This window comes from Schistocerca cancellata, chromosome 3, assembly GCF_023864275.1.
Source record: "Schistocerca cancellata isolate TAMUIC-IGC-003103 chromosome 3, iqSchCanc2.1, whole genome shotgun sequence".
Lineage (NCBI taxonomy): Eukaryota > Metazoa > Arthropoda > Insecta > Orthoptera > Acrididae > Schistocerca > Schistocerca cancellata.
The window spans coordinates 327,638,568-327,664,332 of NC_064628.1; the positions used below are offsets into that span (position 1 = coordinate 327,638,568).

Sequence of the window (25,765 nt, forward strand, 5' to 3'; positions counted from 1 at the left end):
GTCTGCGTGCTAAACACACTGGCCCTGCACCTTGAGTTATGGGCTGGGCGCAGTTTCGTATGACAGTAGGAGCACTCTCGTAACTATCCCACGCACCCTGACTGCAAATTCGTACTTCAGTCTGGTGATTCGACCTGTTGCGCTGCCGTTCATGAATAACTTTCCAGGGCGTGTTTTCCAACAGGGAAGCGCTCGCCCATATACCGCTGTTGTAACTCATCATGCTCTACAGAGTGTCGACATGTTGCCTTGGCCTGCTCAACCACCAAATCTGTCTCTGCTTGAGCACATATGGGACGTCAGTGGACGACAACTCAGCCTTTATCGTCCCTGTATTGACCGACCAAGTGCAACGGATATAGATCTCCATCCCACATACTGATATCCGGCACCTGTACAACACAAAGCATGCAAGTTCGCATCCGTGCATTCAACATTCTGGCGGTTACGTTGGTTGTTAAAGTACCAGCATTTCACCTTTGTAATGGGTTAACCTGTGATCTTGCAATGTTAATCACTTAAATATGTTACCTACAAAAATGTATTCCCGAAATTTCACAACGCTACATTAATTATTTTATAGTGTTGCGATCTTTTTTCGCCAGTGTATCAATCCTAGGAGTAATTCTTCTTAGTGTCAAATCATACGCTTGATTCCCTGCATCTGTCGACACTCCAGGGTAGTTCGATCTACTCTCACAAGTTCCCCACATTGCCTGTCCTTGTGACATGACCACCTATCACTTGTAAATTGCGTAAATTCTACTACCTGCTGGCTCACGCTACAGTAGCATAAGCAGTTATATATGATGTAACAAACTATGGCCTGCAATGTGGCATAAACGTCACATCAGCCAATATTTTCTTTCACATCCTTAACTGCACCTTGATTTTTCAACGCCGCCTTACACCCTCCTAAACACCGACTTATGCCTCTTTATATTACAGTGTTAATGCTCACACTGGCCTGCCCCTCTTCGTAGCTGAAACCGCTAACACACACCTGTGTGAACGACTCCTAGGTGGCCGATTCGGAAGCTGGTGGCGGAATAAATTGGTTAGGAGTGCTGGATGCGTTATGTTCCTGATCACCAGACTTTGCGTCACTCTACTAGATTAAATGGTCGACCTTTCCGCTACATGTTGAAGCGAGATCATGTGATACTTTTGATAGTGATGCGTCATTTACATTGTTTCCTCGGTGCTGGCATTTGGTGGCAACGAGTTTCACCATCTCCTGTCTCTCATCACGCAATACAAGCTTGGCACCACACTGTATGTACATCAAGTGCAGTCACATACATTCAACAGATACAGTTAAGACGCAACTGTACAGCGCACGGAATGGAGCCACTGCAGGCGTAGGAAGTGGAACCCCTGAACATGTTCCTCAGGATGAACCAGCCAACAGTACTGTGCGACTCTTACAGATGTAGATGTGTAATACTACAGACGCCTGACGACAAAGGATGACAGGAATCCAGGCCAAAGGGCAGACCAATATGAAACAGTGAACACTATTTTAAGAATATTACAACATGAAATGTGAGTTTCCCCCGAGGCACAGAATATTAAAATAACTTCAAGGAATGCAGACAAAGGCGGCTGTTGAAGATGTCACCTGGCTGCAATCCCATAAGTTATTTGAATATTGTGAGATGAATACGTAAAGGGAGAAGGCATATAGACCAGCACCCAAACCCACCATAACCATAACACTAAACGACAGCAGTGAGAAAATGAAACATCATACAGTGATACAGAAGACGAAGCAAGCACCCTAATACAAAGTAACACGTAATAAAGACGCAGCTACAAAACTGTATAAACATTTAGGATAAATATTATAGACAGAAATATATACAAACACACTTACATAGAGGCTTACAAGTAAAGAAAATTCTGGTCGTAAATGCGTAGCTCGACGACTGTATTCCGAGATTTGCCATTCTGACAAGCCCCGTAAAGTACTGACACTAATAAATCTCTACACGAGTACATAAAAGGATGTGCTGGCCGATTGACTGACGCACTGTTTGACTCCATGCCCAAACCCAAAGCGCAATGGATAGAAACTTGAAATTTGGATAGGATGTTGATCTTGTACTGTAGGCATCGTTTAAGAACAGATTTTTCGATATTCCGCTCCTAAGAGGGTGAAATAAGCGATGAAAGGGTATTTGGAAATATGTTGCTACTAAGGCAGTTTTGAAGATAGAGCTAAAAAATTAGTATTTGGTTTCTCAGTCAGAAATAAAGAAATAAGTCTTTCAGGATTTTTGGAAATTCGATCACTAAGAAGTATAATAGTAGGTGAAAGTTTTTTAAAATAAATAGTTAACAAAGAAATACTAAAGCATTTTTAAAGCTGTCTATATAAACTGATATTTTACTTGGAAATTAAACCACTAGAGAAATAGAGGATGAAAATTTTTAAGAAAATATTTCGTTATATTTAAATATTTTTAAAGTTAAATCTACGAAAATTGGTGCTTCACTGCTTGGATATGAATAAAGTAACGTGTCAGAGAGTGAAGGTCTCTATGGAAATATCACCACAAGAACTCAAAGGAAGAATTAACAAAAAAACTCTGACCCCAGCAAGCAGAATCGCTTCTTGGTCAGAAGTACATTCTGAAATGATCATGCTTCTATAGCCTTAATTAGCGCGAACAGTTTAGAAGGTGTCGCAATTTGTGAAAAACATCAAAACTCCATTAAAGAAAAACAAAAACACTGTATGCAGACTGTACAGTCTCAGCGAGGGAGGCGGCAGGCGCTGAGCTAGTACTACAGCAACTGTGACTGAAGTGAACGTCGTAATAGTCTGTAAACAGTGACCGGCTGTTGTTGCCTAAGGGTCACTTAAAAATGTAAATAATGTAGCAAACTAACTTAATTTACAGTCAAATTATATTTAAAACTTGTAATGTCAAATCGCAAGGAAATGGGTCGATGCAATTCTGACACTTTCCTTTCCAATCATTGACAGCGGCAGGCAAGCATCTTATCTGTCCTTTCCTATCATTCTTCTGTCCTTTTCTAAATTGCAAACATTTTTACTTAACTAATTTGCAGTTCTATTCTGTTTAATTTCCTCTGTAACTCCTTATTATTACATTGATTTTTCTTTGTTACAAACATTATTTGCTTGCAATGTAGAAAAATTTGTTATTACATCTGCATCTACATCTACATCCATACTCCGCAAGCCACCTGACGGTGTGTGGCGGATAAATGATAAAAAGTGTAAAGTGAACAATTTGTCTTAAAATACTGGGTAAAAGGTCTTTAAATATGGAATAAATGAAATGAACTGTAATTTAAATGTGACTTTGCGCGAAGAGGAAGCGTTTGGTATTGAAAATGAGGCGTTAGTTCAAAATGGCACTGAGCACTATGGGACTCAACTGCTGTGGTCATCAGTCCCCTAGAACTTAGAACTACTTAAACCTAACTAACCTAAGGACATCACATACACCCGAGGCAGGATTCGAACCTGCGACCGTAGCAACAGCGCGGCTCCGGACTGGAGCGCCTAGAACCGCACGGCCAGCGCGGCCGGCTGAGGCGTTAGTAAGGAGATTATTAATATGGAGCCGATACCTGCATAGTTAGGTGTCCAAGTCTTCGCCAGCTCTCACATGTATCACGCCACCTGAACGACAGAAAAAAGTAGTACTATCCCAATATTTGGAGTGGGTCAGACTCTTAGGTGTAGAAAACTCTTAACTTCCGATTAGTGTTACAGTTATAACAACTGTAGCTATAGCACATCATCAATGCAAAATTCGATTGTATCTTGATAACACTATTACAACGTTTCTCAGTATTAAAAACTATGTAAGGGGAGAAAATTCTTTATATCTACAGACCCTGGGCAGTCCTAACAAGACCACATAGAAGTGGAATCTGTATTACTAATAGACTATCATTGAAACCAGTAGCAATTGCAGGTTGCCTATCTATTGGCTTATAGGGGCGGGGCAAAAAAAAAAAAAAAAAAAAAAACCTTGATTTGAATTGCTCACGCGCTGCCTGTGACAGAAAATATCTTTGCTGCAATAAAGTCGCAGGTCAGAGCAGTCTCGGCAGTTGCAATCGCCCGCTGCTACAACTGCCGAGACTGTTCTGACCTGCGACTCTATTGCAGCAAAGATATTTTCTGTCGCAGGCAGTGCTTGAGCAATACATCGAAATTACATTTGCTCGAGCAGGGTAGTGAACCCCTTACAATACAATCTTAAATTTAACACAATAAGAGAAGTATTACAGTTAGAAATTGTGTGTTTTTGTCTTGATGCAGCGGAACTGATGGCCCGAAAATACCCGGAATTTATTCATCCAGTATTTGAGGAAGAAAGCCCATAGCGACTACCAACAACTGAAACATAATTTCAAACCATTACGAAACTTCTTCTCTCTGACACCCGCCACAAAATGATGAAAGGAAAGGATACTTTTTCACTGTGCATGCAGTAAAATTCAGAATCAGACATGACATTTTAATTTGTTGCTTCTTTACTACCAACTCTATTCGCAAGACAGTTCGCAGACAGTATCCACATATACCAGTCAATGTACTTTCAAAATTATATCATTGTACGACGTATAGTTTAGGAGATATGACTTACAAACATTGAGATGCTTGAAAAACTTGCATGCGCTTAAAATGAAGCGCAAATTACCCAGATATATTCATACAGCGTTTCATAACGACAGCACACAGTGACTTCCAACAAACATAAACCATGTTTTCGAACCTTATCAAAACTTTTTCTTGCTTACATACTTAACGTCAAATATTTACCACACCAACTCGTTTGTAAATTAATCAGAAGTTTGAAGCTTTTTTATAAATGGAACTTCGATCCTTTAAAGGGTTCGGGTTTCCCAGTAGTAGTAGGATTCAAGCAACCGACTTGGAGGGGAGGGGAGGAGTGGTATATATCTTCCTATTCTCCATTCGTTTGCCTCTTAGTGCCTTTTAATTAGATTTCTTCAATTTTCGGCATAGATTAGATTAAGTAATAATAGGCTACATAAACCATTAGTAGAAACGCTATTGTTTGTATCCTTGTTGTACTTTCGAAAGCATTTATATACATATTGTGATTGAATGTCACAGTTTAAGGTCTCGGCTGTAAACAGTGGTTAGGGACAAGTTGGTTGTTTGGAGATATAACGCAATACGAGTGAATGGTGATATTTTATTCGGATAAGTCACTGTTTACAAACACTTCTAGGGGAGAGCTTCACAGCGAAAGGGCTCCGCGAGAAGAAGATGAGTGCAAGTCTGCGAAATGCGAGCGCTGTAATCTATCCATCGTCACAGGGAATAGGGTGGAGACTTGTGCAAACAGCAAAATCGATCCTGAAGCAAATGCTTGAAGAAATTCAGAATGGCGTTATGTTCCCTGTTACATTACATCTTCATATCAGCACGAATTGGGTACTTGAAGATTTTATGTTTTCCCTTTCAATTTTTCTACGAATCTTGGCTTGTTTCACAACATGATTGGCCCTGCTTCAGTAAACCCATAACTAATAAATTCCTTGACAGACCTACATTTTCGACTTTTTTAACACTGGTAAGAATATAACATACAGCTGTGTGCCTGTGATATCCACATGTTCGTAGATTGCTAAAGAATATGCAACAAAATCTTTACAATTATTTTGCGAGAAGTCTCTGAACGTCGTCTGTCATGACATGTGTGGGACGCATGATTGACATGACTGATAACGGCACCCCGTGGAAACTCTACCTGAAGTTGACACAAATGCTCAGGTGCATCTAGCGAGTTAAACATAGTCCAATTTTGTAGCTTATCCGAACGGCAGGCTCACATGATTTTTCTCGCTATTCTTCCTCCGTTTCAAATCTTTTCCCATTCATTGTTATTTCATCCCCCCCCCCCCCCGCCCCCCAGCCCCATAAGGGCGGTGCGCGAACGGGGTGTCTGCGGTATAGACAATTTGCCAATTGACAAGAAAATCTAAATGAAATAAAGGAATAGTGAACAGAAGGGTGAGATATTTACAGTGCCTTTCAAACTGTAAAAAGATGAAAAATGTAATGGAAGTTCTTATGTATAAGAGACATGAATTCTTTCGCTTTTAGTTGAAGACCAGTGTAATAAAAGGTAAAACCCCAAAAAATAGGACTACATTTAAAACCATTTAAAAAAAACCTTTCTGCAGAACACTGATGTTACAAAGAAACACTTCAGTGGCACTAAAGTTTGAAAGATCTGCTCTGGGGTAGGTATTCCATTGTTAAAGGGGTAGGTTTTGTCGTTGAGGAGGGTAGAATGGACGTGGTATCTGGATGCGGAACAGTTGCCTGTGTATCGATAAGGTTGGAGTAACTGTTGGGATACAAGACGAGTTGGAGTAGAGGATTATTAGTGAGGCTAAAATTTTTTGAAGAAAAGGGGTTAGGGAAAAGAGGGTTGAAGGGAAAGAAAATGGGCAGGGGAAATGTGGAAAATGGACGTAGAGGGAGCTCTGATGGGGTGGAACGGGTGTGATGGGTTTAAAGTTGGTAGGAGGGATAAATGCCGGGACGGAGTTCGTTATCTGGGAGGAGGAGGCAGTTCAATTCCTTTGGGAGAGTATGAGGAGGGTATCCACTTCAGCGAGCTTCCTTCTAAATATTAAAACCCCTTGTACACGTTCAGATCATTCACATTTTCCGTTCCCGTATTCCCTGGCGTGGTAAGACCTGGAGTGCCTTTGTAAACTCCACTTTCTGGAAGTATTAGGCGTCCGATGATACACTAAACATTTTGCGAACCGGCTTGTTGGGTAAAACAATACGATTCCACGCACTATAGATTGAAGTGCTAAGACATTGTTGATGTTAAACAATGCCGAGTTGCCAATGCTGCTATTACATGGCGCCGCTGTCAAAACTGACACACCTATTTCACATTTGGCGCTTTTCCTGTGTTGTCGCGACCACATGATGCACGCGCTTCTTACTCCCCACCACACCGCAAGGCGTGAGTGCCCGTCCTCAAAATCAGCGGGTTGCTACGCCCTTTTCTAAAGGAAAGTCTTATTTTTTACAGTATTAAATTCTGTCCACAATTTTATTCTTATAAGTTCATTATGGCTCCTTAACATTGTTTACTTGCAAACTCAGTGTACTTAACATGGGCTACTGTTGACTTGCCACTGTAAGACTGCTGGGCGAGTGAACGAAACGCTACTGTGAAACTTCATAAAAATACATATTTAAAAGATACGAATTGCATTTTATCACTCTAAAATTTGCACTGCCATTTTTGCAATAATAAAGCATAGCAATCTCAAAAATTATCCATGATTCAGCACAATTTAAAATTAATTTTATCGTCGCCTTACAACAGCATGTAAACAATGTTCAGGATTGACCTCAACAGTTGTGCACCGTCACTTAAATTCACCTATATAACGGTGAAGTATACGACTTTTGTTAGCATTATTCACTTGCTTAAATAACTAGTCACTTTTACCCGATTAGCAAAGAAACATTTGAATCGCATTGGCGTTCAGGATCATCTTCAGGATCTTCGTCTGAGTCGTAGTGGAACAGCATTTTCCCGGCCTGAATACTGCACTCTGGTAGCCGTGTTTTCGGCACTTACCACTGTTTACACGCACACATCCTGACAAAGTTACCATTGGCGAGAATCTGAAAGTGGGCATAGAACTGCCATTCTCATTTTTTCCGTGAAACTATCAACTGAAATAAATACAGCTAATCACGTAATATGTTTTACAGGAAATATCTCTGTTACTCATCGATTGACACTTACCACTCTTTACAGCCTAGGTCTTCAAACGAATATAATTTTGTTATTGCACCAACACTGTCTAGTCACATTAACGTGACCACCTGTCAAAAGTCTGAATATGATCCGCAAGGATAGATGCATACTTACAGGGTGGCGCACGAAATGTGTTACCAATTGTTTCTTTCACAATTTACGATGTACATTAGATATCCCGCTGGGGTCTTGAAACGTCCCCTTAGAACAATTTATACAAGACTGTGCTTAAACTGACACACAATATTTTTAGCGCAACGCAATCTGACTTTCAAAAATCCCTACAAAAGAATGGCCCTGACTAACATTAACCTATACCTTTCACAAATCACTTACCTCACAAAAATCTTCATTACTCGAACTACTGCAATACAGCGAGCGCCACTACTGCCAGCTAAATAAAAGATTCAAACTACGGAAGTCACTAACTACTAGTAGGCATAGTTAGCAAATGAAAGATTTTAATAGAGAACAAACAATGTATTTACCTTAATAGTGTTGAAAAATCATAATATACATAGTAGTTCATAATATCCAGTATTACAAATTTCAAAACTCCGCCATCTCTCTCCCCACATCCACCACTGCTGGCGGCTCACCTCCAACTGCGCAACGCTACGCGCTGTTCACATCCAGCTGCCGCTGCCCAACACTACAATGGCAGACAACAATGCAAACTAGCCACAGACTGCACACAGCACAGCCAGTGATTTTCATACAGAGTGCTACGTAACGTTGCCAATAAGAAAACATAAACAGCCTACTTACATAAAGAAAACATAAACATCAATGACAAAAAATTTAAATAGGCAAAGCAATTGCAGGACTACAACTAATATAAGGCACTGTGCAGCAAACAAGAAAAATAAATCAGTAAACTAGCTTAACAGAGTAATACAAAGTGAAATTTAGTAGCACTATGCCTGGCAAACAGCAGTAACTTATACCTAAACATGACAAAGCTCAAGCAGAAAAAATATTACAGTAAAAATGGCCATGTTGCCATGTTTAATACTTATGTCACATCTTAACACTAGAGTGTTACTCTACCAAAAAAAAAAAAAAATACCAAGTAGTTGAAAAGAAAATTATGTATGCAGTTCCTGTGAAATGTCTTTGTGCTCCCCCATTTTTGGGAAATGTATTACAAAATTAGTATTTACTGGATCTGTAGACAGAAAATATTTATATTAGTACATTCATTTCCCAAAAATGGGGGAGCACAAAGACATTTCACAGGAACTGCACACATAATTTTCTTTTCAACTACTTGGTAATTTTGTGAAAGGTATAGGTTAATGTTAGTCAGGGCCATTCTTTTGTAGGGATTTTTGAAAGTCAGATTACGTTGCGCTAAAAATATTGTGTGTCAGTTTAAGCACAGTCTTGTATAAATTGTTCTAAGGGGACGCTTCAGTCTCTACAGCAGTACCAGCAGAGCTTGGAAAAACAAATGAGTTACGAAATGACGTGTAATTCACGATACTGCCGCTAGGAGACTAGTAAGCAGCAATGGCTGACAATGGAAGACTGACGACCCAGCAACGATCGGCAATTGTGTTACTTTTTCATGAAACGAAAAGCCTTGTTGTGAGTCAGAGGCGTTTTCGACAACAGTTTAACACACGATGGGTCCCTTGCAAGAAGACCATCCACAGGTTGTACGATAAATTTGTACAGGGAGAAACAGTGTTGGAAGCGAAGCGACCTCGGCCTAAGCCTGTTTGTTCGCCGGAGAATATTGAAACGGTACGAGTTGCTGTACAGAGAAGTCCCGGGAAATCGTGTAGAAAGCCAGCAGTGCAACTGGGAATATCCAGACGCTCTGTTCAACGCATTCTTAAAAGTGACATCCATATGCACCCAAACAAGATGACCTGTGCACAGAAGCTCACTGAAGAACACAAGCAGCAGAGACTACTGTTTGCTCAGTGGGCGAATGATAGGGAAGAAACTCTCAACAACGTTTGGTTTTCAGACGAGGCGCATTTTCATTTAGATGGTGTGGTTAACAAACAAAATGTACGCTTTTGGACCACTGAAAACCCACAAGTGCTTCATGAACGACAACATTATGCTTCGAGGATTACAGCGTGAGCAGCAATTTCCAGTCACAGACTTATTGGACTCTTTTTCTTTGAAGAAACTGTGAACAGCGAGCTTATTTGAGCATGCTTCGCAATAGCTTCATTCCACAGCTTCTTGCTAGTGCCTTGCCCTTCAACACGCAGTGGTTCACGCAAGATCGAGCAAGGACACATACTGGAAACACTGTGTTGGAGTTTTTACACGAGCATTTCGACATGCGGATCATTTCACTCAGGTCTCCAGGTCGCTTCAATGACGGAGAAAATTGGCCACCCAATAGTCCAGACCTCAATCCATGTGACTTTTTACTTTGGGCGTATCTAAAGGAAAAAATTTTCCCAAAATGTCCACGTGATTTAATGGAGCTCAGAAGACTTATTCTTCAAACTTGCAGTGAAATTACGGAAGACATGTGCCGTAGGGTAAACACTAACTTCAGTCTTCGTTTGAAGAAAGGTAGGAAACGAAATGGTGGACATATTAAGCATGTGCTGAGTTAGGACAAGTCTCCATGGACGGCTCTTCATTGTAGTATATGTTCCTTTCAGATTGTATTGGCAATAAAGTTTATATTCAAAAACAAAATGGTAACACATTTCGTGCGCCACCCTGTATGTTGATCCACTGGGACTTCTAGAATGACGAGATTACTCAGAGAGTGCCACGAAACATTCCCAGAGCATAACATTCCCCCTTCTGGCATGGACCCGTCCTACGATTGTTTCAGGGGGTTTGCTTTGAGACGTTTCGCGCCTTGCACGCCAACAGTCATCTGTCTGATGGAGCATAAAACGTGATTCATCCGGAAAGGCCACCTGTCGCCACTCAGTGGACGTCCAGCTGCAGATGAAGAACAGTCAGCATGGGTACATGAACCAGGTGCCTTCTGCGGAGGCCCATACGCAGTAACTTTCCCTGAACTGTCGTTAAGGAGACAATGTTGGTAGCAGCCCTTGGTTCATTCGGGCTGTCAATCGGACAACAGTTGCACGTTTATTCGCCAGCACACATCGCCGCGGCCGTCGTTCACCTCGGCGCCGGTTTTGGATACTACCATTTTGCCATCCACGATATTCTTTAACCACTGCGGTGCGCGAATAGTTTACAAACTTAGCCGTTTCAGAAATGCTTCCACCCGTGGCTAGACAGCCAAGGATCATGCCGTTTTGGGCGTCTGGTAAATCACCCAATCTCCGCATCCCGATAACGACTGAACTGTTTTCTGCGTCCCCCTGACACGCTTTATACACCCTCCACTGACAGTGCTGCCAACTGAAGTCAGTGAGTGGCCATTGGACGTTGACATCGAACGTAGGCTTTGGTCACTTTAACATGACTGGACGGTGTATAAGTATTACCTGTGTCCTTAATGCAATGTGCTGCCCGTTGTACCATACTATTAAATAATGTTATAGGGTGTACCACTGTCACTGTAGTCATTTGGATTGTGAACGTTTTATTACGCAAGGACACGATGAATAGAGTACAGCCTGGGCTAGCAATGAAGTTGCGAATGTTCGTTGGATATGAAATAAGCAAGTGATCTCGCAGCCTCGGCTTGACGTCTGCTCGTGTGATACGTCTGCCGTCGGGACGGGTGTCGTAGTGACGTGTGTTTACGTCTGTAGCTGTCGCTGCAGCTGCTGCGCCCCGGAGAGCCGCCCTCGTACCGCCACGCGTGCGGCGCGTCCGTGCTCAACCAGTACTGGGCGCTCACCGCGGCGCACTGCGTCGCTTCTCGCCTTCAGTGAGTACCACTCACCTCGCGGCCTGCTGCTGCTCATACACTGCCTGAGAAGAAAAACGAAGCAGCCAGAAGACGAGGTCGGAAGTACGTAGCGTCGGTGGATACGTAAATGATCTAGAGCTACAGTTCTCTGTGAAAGGAATCTGGAGGTTACAATTAAAGTGTAGCTTCTCGAGAAGGTCCAGTTTGTGCTATTGTTATCGTAAGGCAGCAGATTTTGGTAGATATGCTAATGAGGTAATGTGGAATATATTTACATTGGAGAAAATTAGTTCCACTTTTGGCCACCAGGTGAAAATCTGGGCTGTACAGCATCTCATTAACGTCTCTAGTGCTCATATTGAACAAATTGTGTAAGCGGCGGTTAATAACAAAACCAGCACTATACCTTTCTCACTTGTGTAACCTTTTCTGCCCACATCCCGTCCCTAATCCATTACGTGTCGAAACATTTCTATCAGTTGTAAGTAGACTGTATCAGTAATTCATAAATTTTTCTAAGGGGACATTTCACAGTCTCCCTTGAATTCACAGCACTAGGTTTACACCTGGTGACCACAATTGTAACTAAATTTTTTTCCTGAGTAAATCGGTTCCTGCCATACAATAATTACAGGATAAAAGTTGTTCAAATGGCTCTGAGCACCATGGGACTTAACACCGGAAGTCATCAGTCCCCTAGAACTTAGAACTACTTAAACCTAACTAACCTAAGAACAGCACACACATCCATGCCCGAGGCAGGATTCGAACCTGCGACCGTAGCGGTCGCGCGGTTCCAGACTGAAGCGCCTAGAACCGCTCGGCCACAGGGCCGGCAATTACAGGCTACACTGGACTTCTGTCAGTAGCTACACTTTAATTGTAAGCACACAGTAGAGCGGCCACCAGAGTGCACTAGCACTGTTCATGTTTAGTCGTCTTATCGGGCCAGCTGAGGTATGTAAAGGAAGTCATATACTGAGTGATCACCGTGAAGGACACGAAGACGCTGCATACTCTGGTGACGCAACATCATCATCGGAGTTGTAAAGAGGACTCATTGTGGGTTTTGGTTTCGCCGGCTGGAAGAAGCGTGCAGTATGCAGATTTGTGGAGCATTCACGTGTAACAGTGGCCTGAAGTTGGACTTCATGACAATCTGAGGGCAGACATTCTCATCATCGCGGTTCTGGTCGACCACATCTGATCACCACATGGCAGGATCGCCGTACAATGTTCAAATCATATTGGGACCCGTCCACGTCTCCACCTGCCACTCAAGAACAGGTAATGGACTCAAAGCAACACTCTGTGTCACCCCCACCATTGGCTGTAGAACAGGGGCCGCCGAATAAGAAAATTACCGTAATATGCGTAGGCCATCGTTAACACAGGAAAATTAAAGAGATCTTTGGAGAAAAGAGAACCACCTGTATGAATGTCAAGAGCTCAGATGGAAAACCAGTGCTAGGCAAAGGAGGGAATGCAAAAAGGTGGAAGGAGTACATAAAGGCCGATGTACCTTAGGGCAATATTATGGAAGTCGAAGAGGACATAGATGAAGACGAAATGGGAGATAAGATACTGTGTGAAGTATTTGACAGAGCACTGAAAAACATAAGTCGAAACAAGGCCACCGGGGTAGATAACATTCCATTAGAACTACTGATAGCCTTGGGAGAGCTAGTCATGACAAATGTCTACCATCTGGTGAGCAAGATGTATGAGGGAGGCGAAATATCCTCAGGCTTCAAGAAGAATATAGTAATTCCAATCTCAAAGAAATCAGGTGCTGACAGGTGTGAAAATTATCGAATTATCAGTTTAATAAGTCATGGTTGCAAAATACTAACACGAATTCCTTACAGAAGAATGGAAAAACAGATAAAAGTCGACCCCAGGGAAGATCAGTTTGGATTCCGTCGAAATGTTGGAACACGCAAGGCAATACTGACCCTACGACTTATCTTAGAAAATAGGTTAAGGAAAGGCAAACCCTCGTTTCTAGCATTTGTAGACTTAGAGCAAGCTTTTGGCAATATTGAATGGAATACTCTCCTTCAAATTCTGAAGGTGGCAGGGATAAAATACAGGGAGCTAAAGGCTGTTTACAAAAATGGTACAAATGGCTCTGAGCACTATGGGATGTTTACAATTTGTACAGAAACCAGATAGCAGTTGTAAGAGTTGAGGGGCATGAAAGGGAAGCAGTGATTGAGAAAGGAGTGACACAGGGTGGCAGCCTATCACCGATGATATTTAATCTGTATATTGAGCAAGCAATAAAGGAATCAAAAGAAAATTTGGAGTAGTAATTAAAATCCATGGAGAACAAATAAAAACTTACGAGTTTTGCCGACGACATTGCAATTCTGTCAGAGACAGCAAAGGACCTGGAAGATCAGTGGTACGGAATGGACAGTATCTTCAAAGGAGGAATAAGATGAATATCAACAAAAGCAAAACGAGGATAATGTAATGTAGTCGAATTAAATCAGATGATTCTGAGGGAATTAGATTAGGAAATGAGACATTTCAAGTAGTAAAGGAGTTTTGCTATTTGGGGAGCAAAATAACTGATGATGGTCGAAGTAGAGAGGATATAAAATGTAGACAGGCAATGGCAAGGAAAGCATTTGTGAAGAAGAGAAATTTTTTAACATCGAGTATAGTTTTAAATGTCAGGAAGTCGTTTCTGAAAGTATTTGTATGGAGTGTAGCCATGTATGGAAGTGAAACATGGACGATAAATAGTTTAGACAAGAAGAGAATAGAAGCGTTCGAAATGTGGTGCTACAGAAGAATGCTGAAGATTAAATGGGTAGATAACGCAACTAATGAGGAAGTACTGAATAGAATTGGGGAGAGGAGGAATTTGTGGCACAACGTGACTAGAAGAAGGGATCGGTTGGTACGACACGATCTGACACATCAAGGTACCAACAATTTAGTGTTGGGGGGAAGCATGGAGGACAAAAATGATAGAGGGAGACCAAGAGCTGAATACACTAAGCAGATTCAGAAGGATGTAGGTTGCAGTAGTTACTAGGAGATGAAGAGGCTTGCACAGGATAGAGTAGCGCGAGAAGCTGCATCAGACCAGTCTGGGCTGAAGACCTCAACAACAACATCGTCAACAACAGAACACAAGCGGCTGCGTTTGGAGTGGCGCCGTATCCAGGACGCGTGATTAGTTGCTGAATGACGTCGCATTGTGCTCAGTGATGAAACGCGGTTCTGTGCTACCAAGGATCGTCAGGAAATATAGCGGCGACCTGTCGAAGGTCCCACTCTTCCAATGTTGTGGGGAGACACAGCGGTGTTACTCCTGTCATCATAGTGGTGAGCCGTCGCGTATGGCTTCGGGTCATGGCTGGTAGTAAGGGAATTGTGACGGCACAGGTGACGTCACAGACATGCTGCGTTCTCATGTGTTACCTCGCAAGCGACAGTATCATGGAGCCTCTTTTCAACAGGAAAATTATTGTCCTCGCATGGAAAGTCTCTCTACGAACTGCCTGCGTGATGTTGAGATATGCGAGTGCTAACAAGATCCACAGACCTATCAGCGACAAAACAAACGTATAACCAGTTCTGACGTCAACTCCGTCCCAGAACAGTATCCAGGATATCAAAGACCTGTTGCAATAATCGTGGGGCAGTTTGCGACAGGAAAGGGTAGAATGACTTTAAGACATCCATACCAATCCAGTCAGTGCACGCATCCAAGCGAAAGGGAGAGCAACGTCGTAATGATAAGTGGACTCATACTACTAAGCTCTTTGTAAATTAGAGTCGATTTTGTAATCACTGAAACAACATCACGTATCCTATCAATCAGTGTAGTTTCCTTCTCCCATTCTGGGTGCTTCACTTCTTTTTCTCAGGCAATGTATGTATGCTTGTCCATCATAACAATTCTCTGCACTCGGTTCTGAATATCACCTCAGGCTGACACATACATTGGCCGACTCACACTCCGGCCGATTGTTTCAGAAGGCAGACAGAACTACTTATTTGCAGTGACATAATGAGTTTTGTGAGGGATAACTTCTATAGATTAACCCCGCAAGGCGGAACGTAATGAGAGCGCGACGTAATGTACTTTTCGAGACTTTCTCATAATAGCATTAGCATTCTGAAGTAATTGAAGTAACACATTCGATATACAAGGGCGAAATACATCGACAGAGGTAATTTATTTCGTCCAAAAGGCGATGTTTTAAGTGAGGCTAATTAATTGTAACATCGATAAAGTAAGTGAACTACATTCTGTTTCATTTTGATTTTGACATTTTTGTGGTGATTTTCAACACAGTGAGTAGGATTGGTAGCTGTCTAGACGGAGGGTACGTCCACAGGATACGAGACGTTAAAATGAAGTTCAGTAATCACCTCTCAATTACAGGTTGCATAAGAAGGTGACTGGTCGTCTGGAAAACAAACAATATTAACAATGGCCGAAACAGAACGTTACAACTCTCATAAAATTATTTTCACCTGTGGCTATTAACTTCCTTCCAACCCAATAGCAGATATGGGCGTTACAACCCAGTCCCAACTCGCAGATAACTCTTCAGAATACATTAACAAATCAACAAACCACATTCCGTATGATAATTGTTATGCGCCGGAGAATATGCCTTAAGACAAAACTCATTCATATCAACGCTCAACATTTAGCAACCATATCAATAAACTAACATAAAATTCATGAGTCCAACTTCATTCTAAAATTCCAATGACAACCCTGTAGGTATAAAATAACTTTTAAGATCGAATCACTAACCACTACAAGATATTTCTTAAAATACAATACACAAAATTTTTCGATGACACTCCCTGGCTACCACTGTCATCTATAATACTGAATCAGTTAAATACAGAAAGGAGAAAACGTATGTCAAGACACAACGTCTTACAATTCGGTCGTACAATATTAACGTCCAAAACGCAAAGTGGTAATAATTCCATTAAGGCAAAACCCAGAGCCTAGCTAGTTATGCCAGTAACGGTCACTACCCAGTCGGAGGTGTCGCCTGCAAACTCTAAACAGATTTCCTTATTTAAAGTCGAACTGCATGACTTCAGAAACGATACCTGAAAAAAGTCGGTATGATATCCACAATCTCGCAGAGAGAATGCTCTCGAACACATTCTTTATTGAACACGCCACTTTTACTGGCTTCTAATTCGGATTCCAGTACAAATCCAAACCAACAACATGCTGCAGAAAATGTGGCGAAGAGAACGACCATTACCACAACACAGTTCACACAGCTGCGCCAGCTAACTGCAGCCGGTAGTTTAAAAGCGCGGTATTCTCCTGATCGTAAGGTCACATCAGACTGCCCTCCCCGGCCTCTACGTGCATCCTTCACAGGAGATGGCGCCACCGTACAGAGCCAAAGATCCTCATTACAGCTGGGATGTGTTGCCAAGCGGCACAACATGAAGCCGTGGACCCTTCAACCCTGGACAAAACAAATCAAGATAGGTATAAACGTATCTATGGGGGTAGAAAACCACTAGAAATTACATGCAAGCTGGTCAATGTACATGCACTTACATACTCTGCAAGCCGCAGTTAAACTGTACACAGCTTACTTTTTAATACATGTAGAAAAAATGGAAACGTACATAGTGTTCCGAAAATACAGGGCAATATTTCAGGTCATGAGATAATTCGTATGAACATGGGTTCGGAAATGAATATTTATAGAGCTATAAGACATGGAAGTAGGTTACCTAGTACATAAAAACCTCCAGTTTACTTTCAGTAAGGCACGAACACTTCCAAAAACTCCAAGTTTTGTATGTACTCTTTGGCTATCAGCCCGAATTCTTGGAAAAAATGTGATGCTTCATCCTCCAAAGGTGTAGCATAGGTCAACGGTTTTAAATGGGCCCACAGGAAAAAGTTCAAGGCTATGGTCAGTTCAGCTTGGTGGCCAAACAACAGCGATTAGCATAACAGCGAATCAGGTGTTTGCGGACAAGAACAAAAAAATTGGTAGGGTCCCCACCGTGCATGAAGCACAGTTGTTGCCGGAGTTGTAGTGAAAAACCTTCCTACACAGGAGGCAACCTTCTGCACAAGAGCCATATGTACCTCAACCCACTCGAACAACAGGGAAGTACATAGTGCCCTACCAAATGGTCCTCCATAATTCCTGACCAGACATTGATGGCGAAACTTTGTGTATGGGCCATTTCAATAGTTGCATGTGGAGTGACATATGCCCGGTCATATTGAGTATGTAAATTTTGGGTGCTATCACGTGTGAATGTTGCCTCATACGTCCATAACCCATTTCTGGAAAATCGGTCCTCATACCACGTTGTTGGATAAACCACCGACAAATATAACTCTTTCAGGAAAATTCGCATGAGTCAATGCTTGAATGTGCTGTAGGTAGTATGATACAGCTCTTGTTCACGCAGATATCGCCAGACAATACAGTAAGGGACATCCGCCTAACGACCTGAGCGCCAAGTGCTGATGTGTGGATTCTGTTCCGCAGCGTCAACAAATAGTGTCCTCAGTTGCAAGTGTGGTGCGTCGTGGCAGTCCTCTTGTTCCAGGTAAAGGTGTGAAACTACCATGATCACATAAGTGGTTGTGGACTTCTTGGAATGTCTTCCTGTCAGAGCACGGGCAGTCTGGATATTGTTCGTGGTACAGCCGACAAAACTCTACAGCATTGCCATTTGGTAACCCATACATGAAATTCATGGTTGCATACTCAGCATCTGATTACACTATTGTCGAAAACAGTACATACAGATGTATGACTGGCCACATTACACGACTGCAGCAGTGCTCAACCTGTACCTGCAGGAACCCACCTTACGACATCAGCAGCGGTGAACATGCTAACTGTGTTATACTTTGTTGTCCGCCAAGGCAGTTTGTAGTGCCCACCGTGAAGTACAGTAGTTCTAGCCCAGTCAGGTCCACAGAGACCGTTATCACATGACGCTATCGTCCCACAGGACTGCCGGACTGCTAGGGCGAATCCGTAGGACCATTAGTGAAGTACGCTATAACCAACGTCCATGTCCGATATCCCAATAAATATCCACTTCTGGACCCATGTTCATATGAGGCTTTTTTGCCTGCTGCATGTGCTGAACCTCGCCCTGAAATATTGCCGTGTATTTCTGGAACACCCTATATTTCAGGATGTACTTACTATTTGTTCGTTAGCAGCAAGAGTGGCGACTGTTCGGTGTGAGTTTGACCACAGGGAGATGCAATCAATGTCGGTGGTGTCCGGCACGACTCGCCTCAACGAGGGCGGAACGCGCCACAAGCTGCAGGCGGCCATCGTCCACCCGGGCTACGACGTGGACGACTCGTGGCTACACGACATCGCCCTCATCAAGGTACTCTGCAGCGTGGTGCGTGCGCTACAGGCTGCGCGTGGCTTCCAGAACAATCTGAAATTTGCTGGCACATTCAGGCTTAACATCCCCGACTTTATAACAGGGCATGTTTCCACTACTTTGATACAAACTTTCAGTGATGACGATGAATAGTTCAGTTTGACTTGAGGGACCCAAATTCAGAAACGACTGAGCCGAAATTTACATTTTCTTAAGGCGTTATAACCTAATTTATTATCTACGTACCTAGAAGTAGTAGGATAAATCTGGAATGAGGATATTTTTGACTTCAAACTGATATCAAAATAATTATTCTAATTATTTAAATTGATCAATTAATTACCCCTTTCCCTTGATGACGTCTTGGGTTTTCTCCTGCCGGCATGTGCCCCTTCCACATCCAATTGCCATCCCTTCTCTCCCATCCCCTCCCCCTGCCCAGGAAAAAATGGTGGGAGAAATCGCTGTCAGCACTGAGCTACTGAACTGTGAGGATCTCACGACAGTAATACATTGTCAGTCACGTTGCATTAACAATTTAAGGTACTAAAATGTTGGTTACACAATTTGTTGAGTGGTTTTCACATTGTACATCCAGTTTATTTAAACACTTTGTTCACGCTACAAAGCATTGTCAGTTTGGAATTGTGTATTCTGAATATCAGTGTTTGTCAGAGCGAAGGCAGTGTGGAATATTCTTTATTTAAACAATTTGTGGAAGGATGTCGCACTACCAATTTTGGTGAGGATACCTTTGTGTGCTTGCTCTGAGAGCATATTGACAGGTAATTACGAAGTAATTAAATTGGTATTCCAATCACACAGGGTGGAATACTATATATATATATATATATATATATATATATATATATATTGGGATAAGTTTTCTGTAAATAACAACAACAAAGATGTGTGGTAACGAATTGATTTTTATTCAATTCCCACAAACAATTCTTTCTATTCACATGTCACATAATAATTTCTTCAATACTTTTTTAGATATAGTTACACAATGTGATTCTTAAGAAAAATTTTAAATTAAATTTTTACAATGCAGAGATACTTTTGCTTTCTTACACGAAAAACTACATAAATCCGTAGTCCACCGAACAGTAGCATTGGCTGATAATTCTTTTATCTGTATGATCGGTTTGATCACTGAAACACACACTGTACCACTGGTTGACAATTGGTTTATCTCAACAATTGGCTTGATCGCTCACATAGGAGCACTGGTTGAAAAATAATAATTTTGAGGACGGGGAACTAGATACACATCTACACTTAAAAACCAGTCAGACCAGGACAGTTAGTGGCAGGTGAAACATAAAAAAGACTAATCTACTTACATGATGTGCAGTTTTTGTACACGTGCATAGCGCACAGATATTTTACAAGTACAATTTTCGTTGACACACACGGTCTGCTCATATTTTTTTACAATGTACTCCTTTATATCTGTATATAGTACACAACCTTCGGACACATGGTGTGCATAAATAGATAAATATTTACATGACACACACAAGCACACACAAGCACACCACACACACACACACACACACACACACACACACACACACACACACAAATATTTTTTCTATGATAAAAGCGTAATACTATACTGCAACATTTACACCCAGTCTCATTCTCTCCCTCTCACCAGAGTCCCCCACCCCGCCTTTCTCAACAAGTGAACGGTGTGAGTATGGGAGAGTTCCAGGCCCTGTCATCACAAATGACCCCTTTTTCGTCATGAGGTGACAGGCCAACTTTAGATCGCAGCACAGTTTACACCCCACATCCTCTCATACGAATACTAGTTTGCCGCATCATATGCCGCGGCTGTGGTGGAGCACCGTGGATACTACTACACAGGCACAACAAATACTCTTCCACTCAGAGGGCTCACGATGCCTTTAGCTCGTCTCTGAGTGGCACCTTCCAACGGGCAAGACACATAAATTTTTGCTCGCAGCGCTCCAAATTCCACTATCGGTGACCAATTCGCCTCGTCTGTCATTAGGTCGATAACCTTCTTGTTTTATGAAACAATACTGTAAGGAGAATCGACCGTATACGAAGATGTGTCGAATTCTTCACTGTGGCACCTCATTACTTCAAATGGACCGCAGTTATTCACCCCTGTATTCAGCTGCCTGTATCCATATAAAGTAACTTATGATCAGCTAAATGTTGGGTCTACAAACTCATAATGAAAGCGGTACATGTGGAATTTCGATAGGTCTCGTATCCACATCCCCGTATAGAGAGGTTTCGTGAACTCTACTGCAGCCTCCGCTATCTCCACAGCAACAAAGTTCTCATTGAACATTGTGACGCGTTTAAAATTTGGTGTGCATTCCCCCCCATTTCAGATTCGGCTTTAATCAAAATTTAACGATTTTCTCTTATATCCTCCATTGTTTAGCCGAAAACTGAATTACTCATTACTTTTTTAAAAAATCTCTTTGAAAGTCACACGTCACGGAAGCCATCAGTGTCTGAAATCGATATACTCCTCCAACCAGGGGGATTTCTTGAAGGAGACTGCAAAGATGATTCTAACAAGCCTCACCCCTAATCTGAGACTCTGCTGGAGATTACCATAGTGAATAATGTATCTCTTCTTGTTCCCCAGCGTTGTCATCAGTTTTGTGGTGTAGACTCCCCGTAAAACTAATTTCTCAGGACACAGTGGCAAATCGGAAAGCACATCATGCAAACTAATAGGGTATGTGAGTTCTGCTTCCACCACATACCCCATATCAGAATCAGCTGCCATACTCTCAATTTTTCCACCTAATCTCCTGCATTCTTCTTTGGGTATCCATCAAAACTCGCAGTTGTTAACGGATTCTGGGTGGGGAAAACCCATGACGTCATTAGTGGGGGAGGGGTAGCTAATTAGCGTAATTAATTTGATATCAATAGCGTCTTTGTTCATGCTTTACCCTACTATCTCTAGTGACATCAGAATGTACATTACACATAATTTCTGTTATTTGTTTTATGGGCATACGGTTGTGGTCGAAAGCATAATTTCCTCACTAACGTTTGTTCTTCCAATGCCGGAGAATTCATCGCAAGTTTCAACGACTTACAAAGCATTTACAGACTCGAACAAGGTCACCAAGCTGAACCGTTTATTCACTGACATGACGAAAGTCATGGGATAGCGATATGCATTTTGTATCCCGCCTCGAAGGCGGCGCGTGAGTAGGAGCAGCTCTCGGCCATTTGGTTATAGATCATGGTCCAGGGCCGACTTAGACAGGGAACGTCGTTAAGTGAACACTTAGAAGTGAACAGATAGTTGTTGTAAATTGCATTTGCTATTTACCTACGATTATTTGCACATATCCATTGCCATTGAGGGCCGTTTTTGTGTTATATTACAAGCAGTGTTACAGACTTCATTATTCAACAAGTCACAAAGATAAGTAAATTTTTTTAACTCATTGCGTGACTTTGGTACTAGTTTGTTGGATGTAGAACCTTCGTTCTCCTATCCTGTTACCTGTGTAATAGTGGTAGTCTTACCGGTTACAGCATCAAAAGCCGTTTCACAAACTCACAAACTCGGTGTACTGTAACAACAGTGGCAACTTGGTCTACACGGCAGTGGCGACGAGGCCTTTACAAAAGCCGGCTGGTGTGGCCGAGCGGTTCTAGGCGCTTCAGTCTGGAACCGCGCGATCGCTACGGTCGCAGGTTCGAATCCTGCCTCGGGCATAGATGTGTGTGATGTCCTCAGGTTAGTTAGGTTTAAGTAGTTCTAAGTTCTACTGATGACCTCAGATGTTAAGTCCCATAGTGCTCAGAGCCATTTGAACCATTTGAGCCATTACAAAACTGGCGACGAGGGTTTACAAAAAAAAATAGTGTTATGTATCTGTCACTTTGACGTGTAGAGCTGGACGCGGTGGCAGTTTCTTGGCCTGCCATAATGCGTGTGACTTACTTTATGAAGTCCTCTAGTAGTTGGTAACATTGTAGCCTAGCCAATCTAGTCGAACATGTAGCCGTACATCAGGAGGGAGAGGACAGTAAACTCCACTACTGCATTGCAGATGACGACAACTATTTGACCACTATTTTAAATAACGAGTGTGCAAGAAAAGTTTTAACTTTTTGTATGCTGTCAGAACTCCTGCCATATTGTTGAAAACGTTATTTTAATGCATCTCAGAATGGGTGCATTATTCTTTTTTAGTCAGTCATTACGCCAGTCACGATTATCTAAATCAGTTTTACAACTGTGATTGCCCGCCCATTTATCTTTTGTTTTTATTTAAGCACTTTTAACATCCATCATACTTGTTCTGTCAGTTTCAGACACTTTCCATGCTTTTATTAATGGTCCACCAGCTGCATGTATCAAGGGAAAAGTTAACATTTTCCTTGGATAATTTTCGTTTTATTTGGTATTTTATGCCAGATCAACGTTAGTTTTATTTAAGCGTAAGGAAAAGATACGAAAATACATGTAGACATACACCCTTCCATTTCATGACTTCTTTTATCCATTGTAATATGTTGATAAGCAACCATTGTGTTTCTTGTTATTGCCAGTCAGCCTTTCAAATGTCTAATATGTGTCCATGGGGCGCTATCCCAAGAAGATTGCTTTCAGAGAAAGACTTTAGCATTTAGGTCGTATTCTACAATTGGGATGTAAACTACACCATAGACAGCCCTGGAACTAATATAATCACCATCTGATGTGTACGCTATTATGTTCAGTCCTGATGTAAAGCTCTATAAGATTGTAGTCTGCGTTTACAAGCTGAAGGTTACAATCGGTGGAGTCATAGTGAAATGGCTTTGCTCTAGGTTACTGTGTTAGCGGACTTCATTTTCTTCGTGTTCGAACAAGATGCATTTTTTTTTCAAGCTGCATTATGACTACTAGGGCCTGCCATCTTATTACTTTATGCCGACCTTAGTGCTCCACGTAGACTTCTTAACCAGTACCCACGTCCACCACTGTACACAAAAATTGTGCTACGCAGTTGAGGCCTCGGGCACTGCTGCTCTTACAGAACCAAGTGCACGTGGGCACGTGGAGCTCTTTTGTGCGCACTTGGGTGTTATCTCTTAATTACTTACAGCAATCACACTTATTTTTTAAAGAAAAATACAGGAATTTGGAAGCAGGAAATTGTAAATTTATGGTATAATTTAAGAAGAGAATGAAAGAAGACAGGAAAGGGTAGATATAGATATGCCTTCACCAACACCACTTGCTGAAGGGATTTGGTATTGAACTTCAAGTCCAGCGTCCACATTTTGTGCTACCCATTTTAGCAATTATCCTCGTGAACGTCTTTGTTTGGGAAAACGCGATTTGTTCGGTCCAAGCGGGTCTAGTCTTTATCGGTGTTGTTTGTTAGAGTGCTGTGGCAGTTGATGTTTGTTAGATTACGTAACAACTACTATTACTACTAGGTTATTTAGTAAAGAAATTCTGCATGCCTTTGGAAGAATATCCTGCCTCTATGTAATCTGATTAAGTTATATAATGTTCCTACACAGATGTAGGAGAAATAACATGCCTCAACTAATCTATTATTAATCTTGTAAAAACATTTTTATATAATAAAACTAGAACTTATTTAAGTAATGAATCCATTAATTTTTTATAACTGAGCAAGGTGCATAACCTGTTTCTGTTGTCTATTTACGCTGTTTGATTTTGCTTGCTTACTTTATATAAAATTTATATTACATTCATATTTTTACATTTTCAATGATGTGTTCATTTATGTAACTGCTTAACAATGTTGGGTACAGGTTTAACGTGGACTATAGAACAATATCTATCCATGGACTATGCTAATTACTCCTTTTAATTAGATTCATTAATAATAAGATATAAATTGCAATCTTTTATTAACGTACCCGTGTTTTATGTTATATAGGTTTATCTGTGTTAAGGCAGTGTTGTCACTGTCACTGGTTTCATCGACAGTTCTGGAGTTACTCGGGTTGTCTATGTCGGCCTGTCTTCGTCTTCTGCGCCTTCTGTATTGATGAGTCTGTTTGTATATGTAATGTTCTGCTTTTTAGATGCTGTTGGCGATTGCGTTCAACTCTGTCCATATATCTGGATTCCTCACTGCATCATATAGTGCTGTTTCCGTTATGTGTTCTACGTTATTACGTAAGTGCCTATATCCAAGGCATTTCAAAAGTAAGTGTTCTGGGGAATCAAACCCCGCACGTGCAACGATTGCTTTCTGAAAGCGACATGCGCTGCAAATGCGTGGGATAAGGGCCACGTCCGGTCACAAAATAAATCACCCCTCGGCTGGGGTTGACATGGCGCAACTGTAACCACTCCCTGACCTTGGGGAAGAATGAACAGACTCGACGGCCATTCTTTTCCCAAGCCTCCACACGCCAATTCTTCAGTCGGCGCCTGTCTTCTGTGTGCTGCCTAGTGGTCTGCGACACTCTCTCAGGTCTGCCCTTCTTCAGCCAGTGCACTGCAGCCCAATATCTGATGGTAATAACAATCGGGTATATTCCAAGCACCACATACAGTGAATCGACTGATGTGCTGAACGCCCCAGATAGTCTCACACTTCTCTGCCCCCACCTAACAGTGATTTCAGTTTGTGACGAGAGCGAGTCTATGCGCCCATGTGCTAGCTGCATAGCACAATACCGACTCGTAAAGTGCACAGTGATTCATTCTTATGACTGTGAGCGGTAGTCTATATTGTGTTGAATTTAA

The 25,765-nt window shown here is 41.8% G+C and overlaps 1 protein-coding gene across 1 annotated transcript in view; it reads left to right on the plus strand.

Annotated features, from left to right (window-relative positions):
• LOC126176291 (trypsin-3-like) overlaps nucleotides 1-25,765 on the plus strand; it is an 85,671-nt gene that overhangs the window by 17,716 nt on the left and 42,190 nt on the right. The window contains exons 2-3 of the mRNA XM_049923441.1: nucleotides 11,534-11,652; nucleotides 18,885-19,023. Of these exons, the coding sequence (XP_049779398.1) occupies nucleotides 11,534-11,652; nucleotides 18,885-19,023 (258 nt within the window). The remainder of the gene's footprint in view (nucleotides 1-11,533; nucleotides 11,653-18,884; nucleotides 19,024-25,765) is intronic.